Source organism: Protopterus annectens, chromosome 9.part0 (genome assembly GCF_019279795.1).
Source record: "Protopterus annectens isolate FY-2018-M chromosome 9.part0, PAN1.0, whole genome shotgun sequence".
In the NCBI taxonomy this organism is placed as follows: Eukaryota; Metazoa; Chordata; order Ceratodontiformes; family Protopteridae; genus Protopterus; species Protopterus annectens.
This window is the reverse complement of record NC_056743.1, coordinates 897,593,940-897,608,445: the sequence shown is the minus strand read 5'-3', so window position 1 is coordinate 897,608,445 and position 14,506 is coordinate 897,593,940. Positions and strand designations below refer to the sequence as shown.

General features: G+C 43.8%; 1 protein-coding gene across 1 annotated transcript in view; it reads left to right on the top strand.

Annotated features, from left to right (window-relative positions):
* The window catches only part of LRP1 (LDL receptor related protein 1), a 2,772,300-nt gene that overhangs the window by 2,265,565 nt on the left and 492,229 nt on the right, over positions 1-14,506 (top strand). Inside the window, exon 63 of the mRNA XM_044083629.1 lies at positions 13,308-13,401. Within this exon, the coding sequence (XP_043939564.1) occupies positions 13,308-13,401 (94 nt within the window). The remainder of the gene's footprint in view (positions 1-13,307; positions 13,402-14,506) is intronic.

Below are 14,506 nucleotides of genomic sequence, written 5' to 3'. Positions count from 1 at the left end.
GTGAAAGATTTCTTACAGGTTCAACCACCTAGATTTAGCAGAAACTGGCCTTCAAAAAATTGGTCCTTTCCAGTGTCAGACAGGCCACAAAGAGGCAGATACAGACGCCCAAGAGGCAGATCTCAGCCCCAAGGCTCCTACAGACCTAAACAATGGGGTGCTTCAGCCCCCAAAGGAGGAAAAGACAAATCACAACCTTATAGAAATCAGTCACAATGACTTCCCTCTGCAAATGCCAAACTCTTACCAGTTGACAGCACCCCTAGGGGGAAAGCTAGCTCTTTTTTCAAAAAATTGGCACATGATCACCCAAGACCAATGGATGCTGAATATTGTTTCTCAGGGGTACAGGTTCCACGTCCACACACTTCCATAACCAAAAGGTATGCCAAACCTGCCACAAAAACAATGGACAGAGGCACAAAAACAGATTGCGACTCTTATGGATATGGGAGCTATTCAAAAAGTTCCGCAAGAAGAACAGGGACAAGGATTTTACTCAAGGCATTTCTTAGTACCCAGAAAAAACAAAGCCTGGAGACCAGTACTGGACCTGTCAATCCTAAATACTTTCCTGGATGTTCCAAAATTCAAAATGTTAACACTACAACAACTTCTGCCCATGCTAGGCAAGGAGGCTTGGCTAGTTACTTTGGATCTCAAGGAGGCATACATGCACGTCCCAATCAGAAAATCGTGCAGAAAGGACAGGTAGCTTTCATCCTTCTAAGTTGGGAACTGCTGATTGAGAGCCCAGTGTCCAAGTGTATTAGTTCTGGTTTAGGCACTTGGGCTTCAGGCCAGTTATTTTACATTAAGAAGGTTCGTGGTCTGCACTCTTGTGGGAGAAGAGGCTGGACTCTGCCCTTCTGAGCTGGGAATTTCTGGTTAGAGGTTTATAGTGCCTGAATATTTGAACTGTATCTTACTGAAATTGGTACACCTTGTTTGCTCTAGCATAGACTAGATCCAGGCCTGCTGAATCTAGCTTTGTTTATATGCTTGTTGTTTGTTTGCTTGTTATTTCCCTGGAAGCTAATTCCACCTAATACGCAACTTCTCAGCTTCTGTGGATCACTAGTGATATCTGCATTGGTTACCCTACTTATTTCCTTGTTTCACTTGAAAGAAAGTTACTGTTTGTCGTTTTTGCATTTAGTTACTTGTAACACATTGCACTCAAGTTACCTGGCACTTGCTCACTAAAGCAATTATATAAGTCAGCACTAAAAGTTAAAAGCACTACACCCTCACTCCCCACTGGCCCTTGTTTTCAATTAAGGATTTCCCAATATTATTCTAGCATGTCCAAAGGTCAGTTGTCAATCTCCTCTCCGGTCCAGCTGGTGAATCTGGGAATCTTGAGGCAATGTTATAACTGCCTCATGTACACAGACAACCCTCTCCTCCTCCCACATAACACAAATACTTGCGAGAGATGCAGCTATTTAGCCAAACTGGAGGCTGAGCTCTCTCAACTCAGGACTGGCAAGACCAGACAGGAGGAGAAGGCAACTACACACACCACAAAACCAGCCTCACATAATGCTACCACTCCACTGAATCAAACACATAAACACACAAAGACATACTCGAAGGCTCTGAGTAAAAATTTACCTAAACAGCAGAGGCCTCCAAACAACTGCTACCTCAAGACACCCCACAAGCAACACATAAACCACAAAAGCAGTGTGCAAAGCAGTCACAGCCCTTAAGGCCAAATACAACACCAAACATACTTGTCATAGGTGACTCCATAGTCAGACACACTGACGTCCCACTCACCAGGCTGAACAAGGAGAGGGTCACAGTAAGCTGCCTATCGGGCGCTAGAATCCGCCACATAACACAAGCACTCGGGTCACTCCACGGCAAGTACAAATATGACACAGTCATTGTCCATGCTGGTGTGAACGACCTGAGACGTACCTCCCTGGACTACATGAAAAGAGACATAGAGGAGCTCTCTGATTATGTAGCCCAGGCAGGTATGACCCTAACCCTGCGCAGTATCCTTCCTTCACCAAGAATGATGCCACAATATAGAGACAAGATGATCAGCTTTAACAATTGGCTTAATGTCTGGTGTCATTCAAAGGGGATCCAGTGTCTGTCTGCCTGGGATGACATGCTTGACAAGCCACGCTGCTTCGCAAGGGACGGCTTGCACCTGTCACCCCTGGGATTCCGGATATTGGCTAAGGCTCTTGCCACCCCCATAGTGCCTTTTTTAGGCAAGGCTCAAATTCTAAACCTACCACCCTAGAAAACAAAAATGGGAAGAAACTGAGGGTAATGCTGCTCAATGCCAGAAGTCTAAATCTCAAAATGCACGCACTCGAGGCCCTTCTCAGTATGGAGAACATCGATGTCTGTGCTGTAACTGAAACCTGGTTCAAGGCTCCTGAGAGCACCCGGCACTATTAGGTTTTACCTCATATCATGCGTTCGCCCCAAAACCTGGACCACACCACAAAAGGAGGGGTGTATCCATATTCATAAAGGATACCCACACCTCCAGGTTGGTGGCAACGCACTAAGCTCGGAAACCATCCAGGTACAACTAACCATAGGCAAAACTGCTCTACAAATTGTAGCATGCTACAGGCTACCCTCTCAAACTCAGGAACCCCACACAGCCTTCCTGAAGACACTGGAGGGTATAAATGTATCTCCAAACACCATCATATTGGGTGACTTCAACTACCCGAATATAGACTGGGAACATTACTCAAGCCCTAACTTTCTAGCCCAACGGTTCCTGGAGTTCATAAATTCAAATGCCATGGAACAGCTAGTCAGTGTTCCCACGAGAGGAGAAAATATACTAGATCTCATTGTCACAAACATGGGGACAAAATGCTCCACACCGGAAGTATATCCCTCATTGGTGAGATCTGATCATAAACTAATCTCACTGGAAATCCACATCCCGCCCCCACCCCAAACAAAAAAGACCATCATAGTGAAGAACTTCTCTAAAGCAAACTTCACACTACTCAAGACTGGTGTGGTATCCTTCAAGGCCCCTGAGCCAGTGGAAACCACAACCCAAGCTGGAAGCCCTTACAAATGCCTTCTATGAACACCTCCAGGACTGCATGGATCAGGCAATCCCAAATAAAACCAAGACTCTTTCCACAAAGGGCAAACGTCCAGTCTGGTGGACCCCAGCCATTAACAAACTTTACAATAAGAGGAGAAAGCTATTACATGATAGAACAAAATCCATAAAAGGAAGTCACCCCTGATCATTATTAGTAAAAAATACGAGCACTCATAAAATCAACTAAGGCCAATTTTGAGAGAAAAATTGCCATGGATTCAAAGGACAATTATAAGGCCTTTTTCAGCTATGTTAGGGACCTGGGTGGAAACTCCCAGATATGCTCAGAATTAGTCCAAAATGATACAAAAATCACTGAACCCACAGACATTGCCAACATACTGGCAGACAGGTTCAGTGCAAACTTCACCCCCTCCCCTAAAGGAGAGATAACTATCCCAGCCGAGTGTAGCCTCCCGGACATCTCAAATGCGCAGGTGAAAGCTGCTCTCTAAAGCTAAAACACAGCATCAATGGGACCGGATGGTGTCCCCGGCTGTGTGCTACACGAGCTAAATGAGGAATTAAACCCACACATAAGGCAGCTGTTTAATCTCAGCCTTACCACAGGATACGTGCCCAAGGAGTGGCGCACGGCAACTGTGGTCCCACTCCACAAAGGCGGCGCCTCTACAGACCCTGGTAGTTACCGCCCGTAAGCTTAACAAGTCTAGTCTGCAAAGCTATGGAGAGGATCATAATGGAGCTCATAAACAAAGATATAAGGGACTTGCAGACATTGGACCCGAACCAGTTTGGCTTTCTCAAGGGAATATCATGCCTTTTGAACTTGGTCGACTTCTTCGAAACAGTCACCAAGGCCATTGATGAGGGAAAGGCAGTCCATACAGCCTACCTTGACCTTGCAAAGGCTTTCGACACAATACCCCACTCGGGTATTGTAGAAAAACTTACCAGCTTAAATGTAAACCCATATGTCACAAGATGGGTTGCAAACTGGCTTAAGGACAGAACCCACAGGGTTAGAGTTGCTGGAGCTATGTCAGACTCCAAGCCGGTCACAAGTGGTGTCCCACAGGGCTCGGTCCTTGGCCCCCTATTGTTTGGCATCTACTTCTCAGAAGTACAGGCCAACATGGGATGACTTTGGCTGACAAAGTTTGCAGATGACTGCAAACTGGGCGCCATAGTGGAAAGTGCATCGGACACGGATATCCTTCAGAAGGGACTCACGGAAACAGATAGCTGGTGCCAGAGCCATGGCCTGAAGTTAAACGCCAAAAAATGTATAGTCATACCCTTCGGGAAAAACAAGGTAACCCCAAGCTACCATATAGGTGGCAATCCACTAAGCACAGAAGAGGTTATCAGGGACCTGGGGACCCAGGTTGACAGTGGCCTTTCTTTTGACACTCACGTTGCTAAAGTGGTTAGAAAGACCTTCTACATTGCCCACCTGATCATGAAGGGATTCACATCCAGATCTAGTGAGGTCATTGTTCCCCTGTACTCTTCACTTATCAGACCAATGATCGAGTACAATGCTCCATTCGGGATGTATCTCACCCGACATCTGCAGCAATTGGAGACCCCAAAAGTTCCTCACCAAAAGGATAAAGGGACTCCAAAATCTGTCATATGCTGCCAGATTGAAGAAACTCCAGCTCTATTCAGTCGCATACCGTCTGCTCAGAGGTGACATGTGCCTGACATACAAGGCCATGTCCAACCCGGAATTAATGGACATGCTCCACCTCAAAAAATCCAAATCCACCAAAACCACTAGAGCAAGCGACTTAAACCTTAGCACGAATATAAATAGGATGTGCTGGAGGGATAGATTTATCACTCAGAGACTCCCTATGCTGTGGAATAGAATCCCGGTCCATGTGAGGCAGAGCACCTCGCTGACTCTGTTCAAGAGAAATCTAGACCTGTGGATGGGAGATCGTAGGTTTACCCCGGGAATCATCTCTGTGTCACTGCTGGACAGAGGCACAACAAACTAATGGGCACAGTATTTTTTCATATAAGGGGTGGCGTAAGCCACAAAAATTTGGGCTAGGCTTATAAATGCCTTAGGGCAGATAGCCTAGTATAAACCTATGAACCCATGAACCTATAAGATACCTCAGATTTATAGCAGGTTCAATGCATTACCAATTCTCTGCACTGCCCTTTGGCTTATCTACTGCCCCCAGGGTCTTCACAAAATGCCTGGCACCAGTAATTGCATTTTGCAGACAAAAAGGAATTCAGATATATCCCTACTTGGACAACTGCCTTATTCAAGCAGAGAGCAAGGACTTTCTTCTAAAGCACCTGGCGTTTGTAAAAAGATTGATAATTTTCCTAGGGCACACAGTAAACAAAAATAAATCAAAACTAGTGCCCTCTCAAGAGATAATATTCCTGGGCGCAAGCTTAAATACAACTGCCCAGATGGCTTATCTCACGCCAGACAAGCAAAGGCAACTGACTCATTACTTTCAAATGATGGCAACAAAGACCCAGCTCCCTGCAAGAAAAATTCTGCAGACCATGGGTTTCATGGCATCCTGCATTCTGCTAATTCCATATGCAAAACTGCATATGAGGAAACTTCAATGGTATCTAAAAAGTGTTTGGACTCAGCATTGTCACAGCCTAGAGACAATCATAACCTTGATTCCCTGCCTACAACAGGAGTTTCGATGGTGGTCCCAGGCCTGTCACCACAACAAGGGACAGCCTTTCACCTTACCTACAGCCAGGCAGACAATAACAACGGATGCATCGGATTATGCCTGGGGAGCAGATATGGCAGAAAAATGTATTCAGGGCACATGGCCCAAGGAACAAATGCATCTTCACATCAATCAAAAAGAGATGCTAGCTGTACAGAATGACCTGACAGCCTTCAAGGACCTAATACATCCAGGACAACTATTAATAAAGACGGACAATACCACAGTTATGTGGTGCATAAACAAGCAAGGGGGCACACATTCCTACCCCCTATGCAGACAAGCCATGACTTTGTGGAACACAGCACTGACCTACCAGGTACATCTGCAAGCACAATTCTTGCCAGGAACAAAAAATACACTGGCAGACGAACTAAGCAGAAATCTCATGGATCCTCATGATTGGAAGCTAAATCCACAAGTGTTCAACATGGTAACAAGGGAATGGGGACGCCCTGACATAGATCTTTCTGCCTCCCCTCACAATTGCCAAAAACAGAAATTTTGCACAAGGACTTATCACTCTCAAGCATGGAAAATGGATGCTCTATCATTCAGCTGGAAAGGCCTGATGGTCTATGCCTTCCCTCCGATGCCTCTTTTCACCAAGGTGCTTCTAAAAGTCAGACAAGAGAGGCCAAAAATTATCCTGATTGCACCAGACTGGCCACGCCAGCACTGGTACCCAATCCTAAAGACTTTGTCCCAAGGCCCACCTTAGCCTCTGCCTCAAATCCCTCATCTTCTGACACAACAAAACAATCAGATTCTGCACAGTCAACTCAGAACCTTAAACCTGGCAGCATGGCAGATAATGTAGCCACTCAGACTGCACCTCTCTCTAAAGCTGTTATGGATGTAATTTTGGAAGCCAGGAGGCCCAGCACTAGGAAATCTTATGCAGAAAAATGGAAGAGATTCTGTGCTTGGAACCAGGCACAAGGGCTCGACCCATTGGTCCCTAATATACCTCAGATTTTGCAATACCTAACTGAGATGTTGGACAAAGGCCTATCTTTTTCATCTGTTGAAATCCATGCCTCTGCCATTTCAGCTCATTACAATGCCGATCCTCCTATTTTTTCACATCCTCTACTACGACAGTACCTCAGAGGGGCAAAGAATATAAGACCCCCTAGGCGAGCACCAGTAACTACTACATGGGACCTCAATTTTGTTTTAGAAAAACTAACACTGCCTCCATTTGAACCAGCCAGCACAGCTGATCTAAAATTCTTGTCATGGAAAACTGCTCTGCTCCTAGCAATAACTTCAGCAAGAAGAGTCTCAGAGTTACAGGCATTGATGGCTGTGGAACCTTTCCTCATTTTTCATCAGGACAGGGTTTCTCTTTAGACAAACCCACCATTCATGCCAAAAGTGGTCTCCAATGTGGCCTTAAACCAAACCATTCATTTACCTACTTTCTACCCAAATCCCCAGAATAAAGGGGAAAGACTTCTGCACGCTTTGGCTATACACAGGCAGCTACTATTTTACTTGGACAAAACAAAAGCTTTTAGAAAAACTGAGCAACTGTTTGTAGCATATGCTGCAGGATCACAAGGAAAGCCTATTACAAAGGAGACAATCTCCAAATGGATAGGACACTGCATCCGCTTCTGTTATGCACAACATGGCAAATCAGTGCCTAAGGGCATTAGGCCTCATTCTACTAGAGCAGCAGCCACTTCAGCAGCTTTCCTCAGAGGAGTACCAACCAAAGACATATTAGAAGCTGCAACCTGGAGCTCAGTGCACACTTTTACCAAGCTACCACCTACCTCTCTACTCCAAATCCAGAGCAGGCTTTGCCACTGCAGTTCTGCAGGGCTTGTTAGCCTCGCCAAATCCAATCTAGACCCAGCCACCCAACCTCAACTTTGGGATTCTACCCAAGTGGAATGACTGCAACAGTGAAACATGATGAACATAGTACATTGGTGTACCTACCATAAATGTAGATGTTCAAATGTATTCACTGTTGCAGTCCAGGCTACCCACCCATCATCCCCCTTTTCTTTGCTGGGACTATTATGTACTTCTCAACTCTATACAACCTATGTGGTGTATTTGCTTGTAGATGAAGATAATGTTTATAGTAATATATGCGTGGTTGTTTGGCATATTTTAATCTTTTCAGCCTTCCTATCTGGGGGCACCTGACATCTGGGGCAAGAAAAACTGAAGAAAATGGTGTTTTATACCCCTGGCGCACTGACGTCAGGGAAGAGACGACAGTAACAGACGCCGGACCAAGACTTTGGAACTCGGGACGACTGTGGGTCGCCTGCCAGCAGGGTAACCCAAGTGTAATGACTGCAACAGTGAATACACTCGAGCATCTACATTTATGGCAGGTACACAACTGTACTTTTATTGGCCATAACTGACTCACCCAATGGATTTTCTGGTTTCCTTAACCAATGAGTCTCACCACATTCAGTGGTGGTTGGAATTACATCTTGTCACTAAAGTTTGACCCTTTGTTTTTCCCCACCCTCCGGAAGAGACGACAGTAACAGACGCCGGACCAAGACTTTGGAACTCGGGCCGACTGCGGGTCACCTGCCAGCAGGGTAACCCAAGTGTAATGACTGCAGCAGTGAATACACTCGAGCATCTACATTTATGGCAGGTACACAACTGTACTTTTATTGGCCATAACTGACTCACCCAATGGATTTTCTGGTTTCCTTAACCAATGAGTCTCACCACATTCAGTGGTGGTTGGAATTACATCTTGTCACTAAAGTTTGACCCTTTGTTTTTCCCCACCCTCAGGCCATTGTGACCACAGATACTTCCCTTCTAGGGTAGGGGTACTTCAAGGGAAAGACTGTTCAGGACACCTGGCCCAAGTTGAAGGCCAGTCCTCACGTCATCATCTTAGAAATGAGGGCAATCCTTCTAGTGTTGTGGGCCTTTCAGGACCTCCTCCCCAAGGATGTGATTGCCATTCAGACCGACAACATGTCAGTGGTATGGTATCTAAACAGACAGAGAAAAATCTGATCAGACCCACTATGTCGAGAGGCCATGAGAGTTTGACGATGAATGATGTCCTCTTAATGGTGTCTCATTACAATTCACATCCTGAGAAGTCCCACTATTCTAGTGGACAGGCTAAGCTGGTACATTCTTGTCTCATGAGTGATCCATAAATACAGAAATAGTGGTGAGGATTTTCAGCCACTGGGGCATGCCCTGCTGCAGTCTGTTTGCCTCCCCATCCAGTGCTAAATGCAGTAGTTTCTTTGCCCGGATCCTGTTGAAGGGACAATCACCAAGGGACGTTCTTTTGCAGGTTTGTCCCCTGGATCTCTTGTGTGCCTATCTCTGATAATCAAGTTTCTTTACAAGGCAGCCATTTGCAGAGGGACTGTGATCCTCTTTGCCCTGTTCTGGCTGAGTCATATTTGGTTCCATTTTCTTTGCCCTCACCTTCTTCACCCACCCTGGCACTGGACCCTGTTCTGGGTCTGATTGTTCATCTGTATGGGCTTCCTCACCCAGATCTTCACTCCCTCATAATAATTGCAGGATTCTTCCATTTCCAGTGATGGCTAGACACCCTAAGCTTTCTGAAAGAGTCATTCATATTCTTTAATCTTATCAGAAACCTTCTCCCTGGCAGGTGTACACAAGTAAATGGAAGTAGTTCTCCATTTGGGTTTCTTCCAAAAGTGTGGATCCTTTCTGTGCTATTCTGCTATTGATGGATGCTATTCTTGATTTTCTGACTGACCTTTTTTTTTACTCTGGCCTCAATTATTCTGCTAAGGTACAGTTTGCTTCTGTCTCTTAACTTCCCCTCTGGTATGGATAACACCCCAGTGGCAGCCCTTAAGCTATCCAAGGCCTTTTTGAGAGTTACCTTCTTACTTTAACCTCCCATTCAGAATCCACTTCCTACTTGGTATTTCAGTTTACTTTTGCAAGTCCTCACTATACTGCCTTTTGAACCAGCAGCCACTATTTCTCTAAAGCTTTTGTCATGGGAAACTTTTTTCTGGTGGCTTTTATGACAGCAGAGAAGGGCGCCTGAGCTTCAGGCATTATCCTCTGTACCCTCATAGATGGGTTTCCACAAAGATACAGTTATCTTAAAATCTAATCCTCCTGTTCTACCTAAGGTAGCCTCTGAGTTAATCTGAATCCGCCTATAAACATAACTGTGTTCTTCTCAAATTCATTTCACAGCTAACTGATATTCTGTTTGGACAGAATCAAACATTTTGGAAAGTCTAATAAGCTCGTTTCCTGTTCTAAAACATGACTTTGCAAGCCTGTTTCCAAAGTGACCCTATCCAGAGGCTGTGTGATTGTATCTCCTTTGCTTACTCCCTGAAATGGATTTTTTGCCTACTAAGCATAAGACTAATTTCACTAGAGTGGTTGCTACTTCTTTTGACTTTTTTACTCAAGCATCTATTGATGACATTTGTTCAGCACCAACCTGGACTACCACTCATACTGTTGTGACCTGTTTACAAATTAGATATTCAGTCTAGGTTTACATTCTTTTTTGGTTCCACCATTTTGTGGAATGTTCTCCCTAGGGCCATTCTGGTATTGTTGCTGGCTGGGGACTGCCCGCAGGTTGAGATGGATGGAGAAGACATTGGATGTAAAACTGATGTACTTAGCATAATGCTAGATTTATGTTGTCTTCATCTGTCCTTCTCAGTCATCCCTTGCTCCAAGCCCCCTCCAAACTGTCAATGTTGTTTGTGGCTCTTGACTGTCTTTGCGGACCAGCCCCAAAGCTTGTGTAGGAGGGTTCTTTTTATGTCCCTTGCCTGGTATATGGCTAAAGTTTTTTTTTTTCCTCCTTATGGCCATTGTTCTAGGGACAAGGATGGGGCAAACTCAATCTGTGGAGAGTCAGAGCAGGGAGTTATGGGTAGAGGAGGCAAAGTTCAAGGACTAAAGATTCTGAAGGTGCTGACACTGGATTCAAGTCAGGTCCGATGATAACCAGGTTACCAGGTTGAGAAGGATGGAAGAAGACCGCAACGGATCTGTTATTAAGATCAGAACTTTGATTTTCAGTCCGCTGTTCGTAAGCACAACTGAAACTGACCCCACCAAGAGCTAGCCATTTTATAGGAGAAAGAAAAAATGAAACGGCCAAGAGCTAAGCAAGGCCAGTGTAAGAGAAAAGTGACAAACGTGTTTGCAGGGGAAGCCTGGGGGACTCGGGGCTGAGACCCCAAGAGGGGAGTAGCAGTGATTAACTTTCGTGCTCCCTACCCTACCCTCATATCCCCATATTCTCAGGTAACCCACTAATTCCAAGTGAGCATCTAGTTCAAACCCTGCTTCAAAGTCAACTTGCTACTCTCGGGACAAGTTTGTTGAAGTGAAGACCTGTCTCCTCCAAAGAAGTTGTCCAGTTTCTTGACCAAGTATTTCACATCTGCATCACAGTAGCATCAGATCACTGCAAGAGAATTCTTCAAGACACTGGGACACATGGCCTTATCAGCCCTAATGTTACCCCTTTTCAAGACCGCACACGAGGACGCTTCATCATTATGTCAGGAACAGATAATCCCAGTACACCCAGTCCTTGCAGCATCTGATTTCTGTCCTGCCCATTACAAAGAATGGGTTGTCATGGTGAATACTACAGGTGAACCTCAGTCTGGGAAGAGGGGGGGTGACTTTGAAGCAAAGCACAAATGCCAGATGCTTGCAGCAGACTCCTCAGACACTGCCTGGAGAGCCTATTCAGAAGATCTGAAGAATCGGGGATCTGTGGCAAAATGCAGAGAAAAACAGCACATTAACATAAAGGAAATGATGGCAGTATGCTAGCCTCATGTTGACCTAGATTTTGGAGAGCAGCTTTTGTGGGGTCATCTTATTGGGACTGCCATCATTTTTCCCTTGTCTGGTTGGGCAGTTAGTGCTGTGCCTCTCTCGCACATTTCTGTAGGCTCACATGGCAAGAGTGAACCAAAAATGTTATTGGGGTAATGTCCAAACATGGTGACGTTCAGGTAGGAGGGTGACTACCTGGTTCAGAGGAGGGAAGGGTGAACTGAAAGACTAAACCATATAAAACAGTCTTGCCAACTTGATTTTTTTGTGAAGGGGAAGGATGGATTTCCAGCAATTAAGGCTTTTTCTATAATGTTGGCTAACTATATTTCTCTTGTTATCTTTTGTATAAGACTTCTCTGTTTAGCATGGTTAGAACTCATTCTCCCAAGTTAGTAGCTATAATCATAGGTTTATAGATTAGTACTAGGCTTACTTCCCTTGCGAGCCATTTTAAGCCTAGCCAATTATCCCTTGTGAGACTCCAACCCTGCACCTTGTGTTTGTAAGGCAAACACCTTAACCATTAGGCCACACTCCCAACCCTATCCTAATTGCTGTCTTTTTCATGTTTATATCTGTTCTAAATATCATAAGGTAGGATCTGGACCTCTGTTCTCCCATTTTCATTTGTTAAGCTGAGTGTGTTGTATCAAGCTACAGCAGTGCTCATTACTGCAGTCCTGCATGATCTTTTACAGTAGAACTTCCACCTAGACTTGGAGTCAGAGATTTCACCGGTGGGAACTGTCCATTTCAGATCTGCGTTCCTGTATCATTGAGCTTTATGGTAAACATTGTATAATAACGCAAGATACTCATGATAACAATAGGTGTTGGAATAAGTGGCTCACTGCTACAGGGCAAGCTTTCCTCCACCCTGGTAGTGTCCAGGGTGGCTACTGTTATACATCCATTTAGCTCTGTGACAAACACGCAGTGAGCACAGATCCTTCTTGGTGTGTTACTGACATTATCAGTAGATATCCTGTTAAAGTTAGTAAATTAGTAGTGCACATTTTTGGAGGTCTCTGTCTTTGCGTTACTGAATTTACTGTTCATTGTTCAGCATGTGTTACCATACATATGTTTGTCTGGTGATTTACTAACTAGAACATTTTTTACAACCCTTGCACATAAGAACTTTTAGTGTATTTTTTTATTCTTATTTAGTTTCATGCTTTGCTGGAGCTCATTTAAAAAATCAAATCAACAGACTTAGAGTAGTTCTTTTTTATGGTTGGGTTTCCTGTAAAGGTCATGCTTTTAGATTGCATTTCTTTCTCTCTTTTTAATGAGGCTGGCATGTCATTGATGAGAAAGATCTGGCCAGTGACTGATGTCCTTCTTACGTATGTTAGCTCATGCACAGTTTTGTTCTTGCAGCCATTATCCTAATCTTGAGTTTTGCTGTTAAACTGAGTATATCATACAGATGTATTTTTAAAAAAACAAATAAATAAAACTGAAATTATGGGTATTTGAGCAGGTAAACTCTCTTAATATCCTTGAACTAATTCTCTGCTGAGATTAACTGAATGGTATTTGGTGTGTGTGGATGTAGTGTTGTATGAAGTAGAAAAATGTTTTTCATTTATTTGCTTTAAATGTTGATAGTCATAGATTGCATTATTTTCTAGCTAATGTCAACATTTTCTGTTTCTGTCCTCTGTTTCTATTTTCAGTTTGTGTGTAAAAATGACAAATGTATACCATTCTGGTGGAAATGTGACACTGAAGACGACTGTGGCGATAGATCAGATGAACCTGCTGATTGCCGTAAGTGTCTTTATACTTGTTTCATTTTTAGGCACATTTTTGCCCACTTTCCCTTTGTATGCTCTTGTCTGCAGTGGCAGTAACCAGTTTTTGGTATATAAGTGGCTGTAGTCAGCCATTACTGTTAAAAATCTGAACCAAGGCTGTTTAACTGTAGTGCTTACTTCTGTATGACCTGGCCTTATGATGAAGCCACTTCAGAACTGTGACTTTATGCTTCTGGTAAACCTTTACTTTTCTTCCTCAGATTTATTTGTGTCATGTTTCATCGATAAGTTAATGAATTCTTCATAGAGGATGGAAAAGCAGAAGGCAGAAGTTTCTTGTAGTGGGATGATATGCATTTCCATCCATGTAATTTTCCTCTCACCACCATCTTTTATGTTTTGGGTTGTTGCAGTAGCAATGTGCTTCTGCTGCATTTTAAAGATTCAAACATTAGGAATTTGAAATTCACTTAAATTTGAACAAATGTATTTGAAGCAGATTTCAAATTGTGTTCATGAGGGAAGCTGAGCCCTCTCCATATGGTCATGTAGTGTGTTGCAACCCCCCCCCCCTTTAACACAACTGTAAAAAGATAAAATAAAAAATATATATAGAAAACCAGCAGGTACTATTAAAACACTTTGTTTGCAACCTAGCACCTTAATTCAGAAGCCTTACATTAGATATAAAGAAGGTAAGTAGAACACCAATTAGTCTTTCCCTTGTCTCTTGCATCTTTACCTTGTGTGTTGTTTTTCTATATTTCTTGTAGGCCTGCCTTCATTTGATGTGCATTAGAACTATGAAATGTGAAATGTTTATTTCTTTAATGATTCTAGTATGCTGCTAGAATTGGGCTTTGAGAGCTCTCTTAGTTTGTCTTGTATACATCTTTTTGGTATGAACAAGACACAGGTGTAACTAGGGTGGGGCAGAGGGGGTGGTTGCCCTGGGTGCGAGCTGTTAGGAGGCACAGTTGTCGTTTTCCTGTGGAGCACGAGTGCAGCACTGGCATCACAGCATCTTAAATGAGTGATAAAGCCATTTGCAGTTGTTTTCATTGTGTTGCTAACTGTAGGAAGCTCTTAGTTACATTTGCAGTTGTTTTCATTGTGTT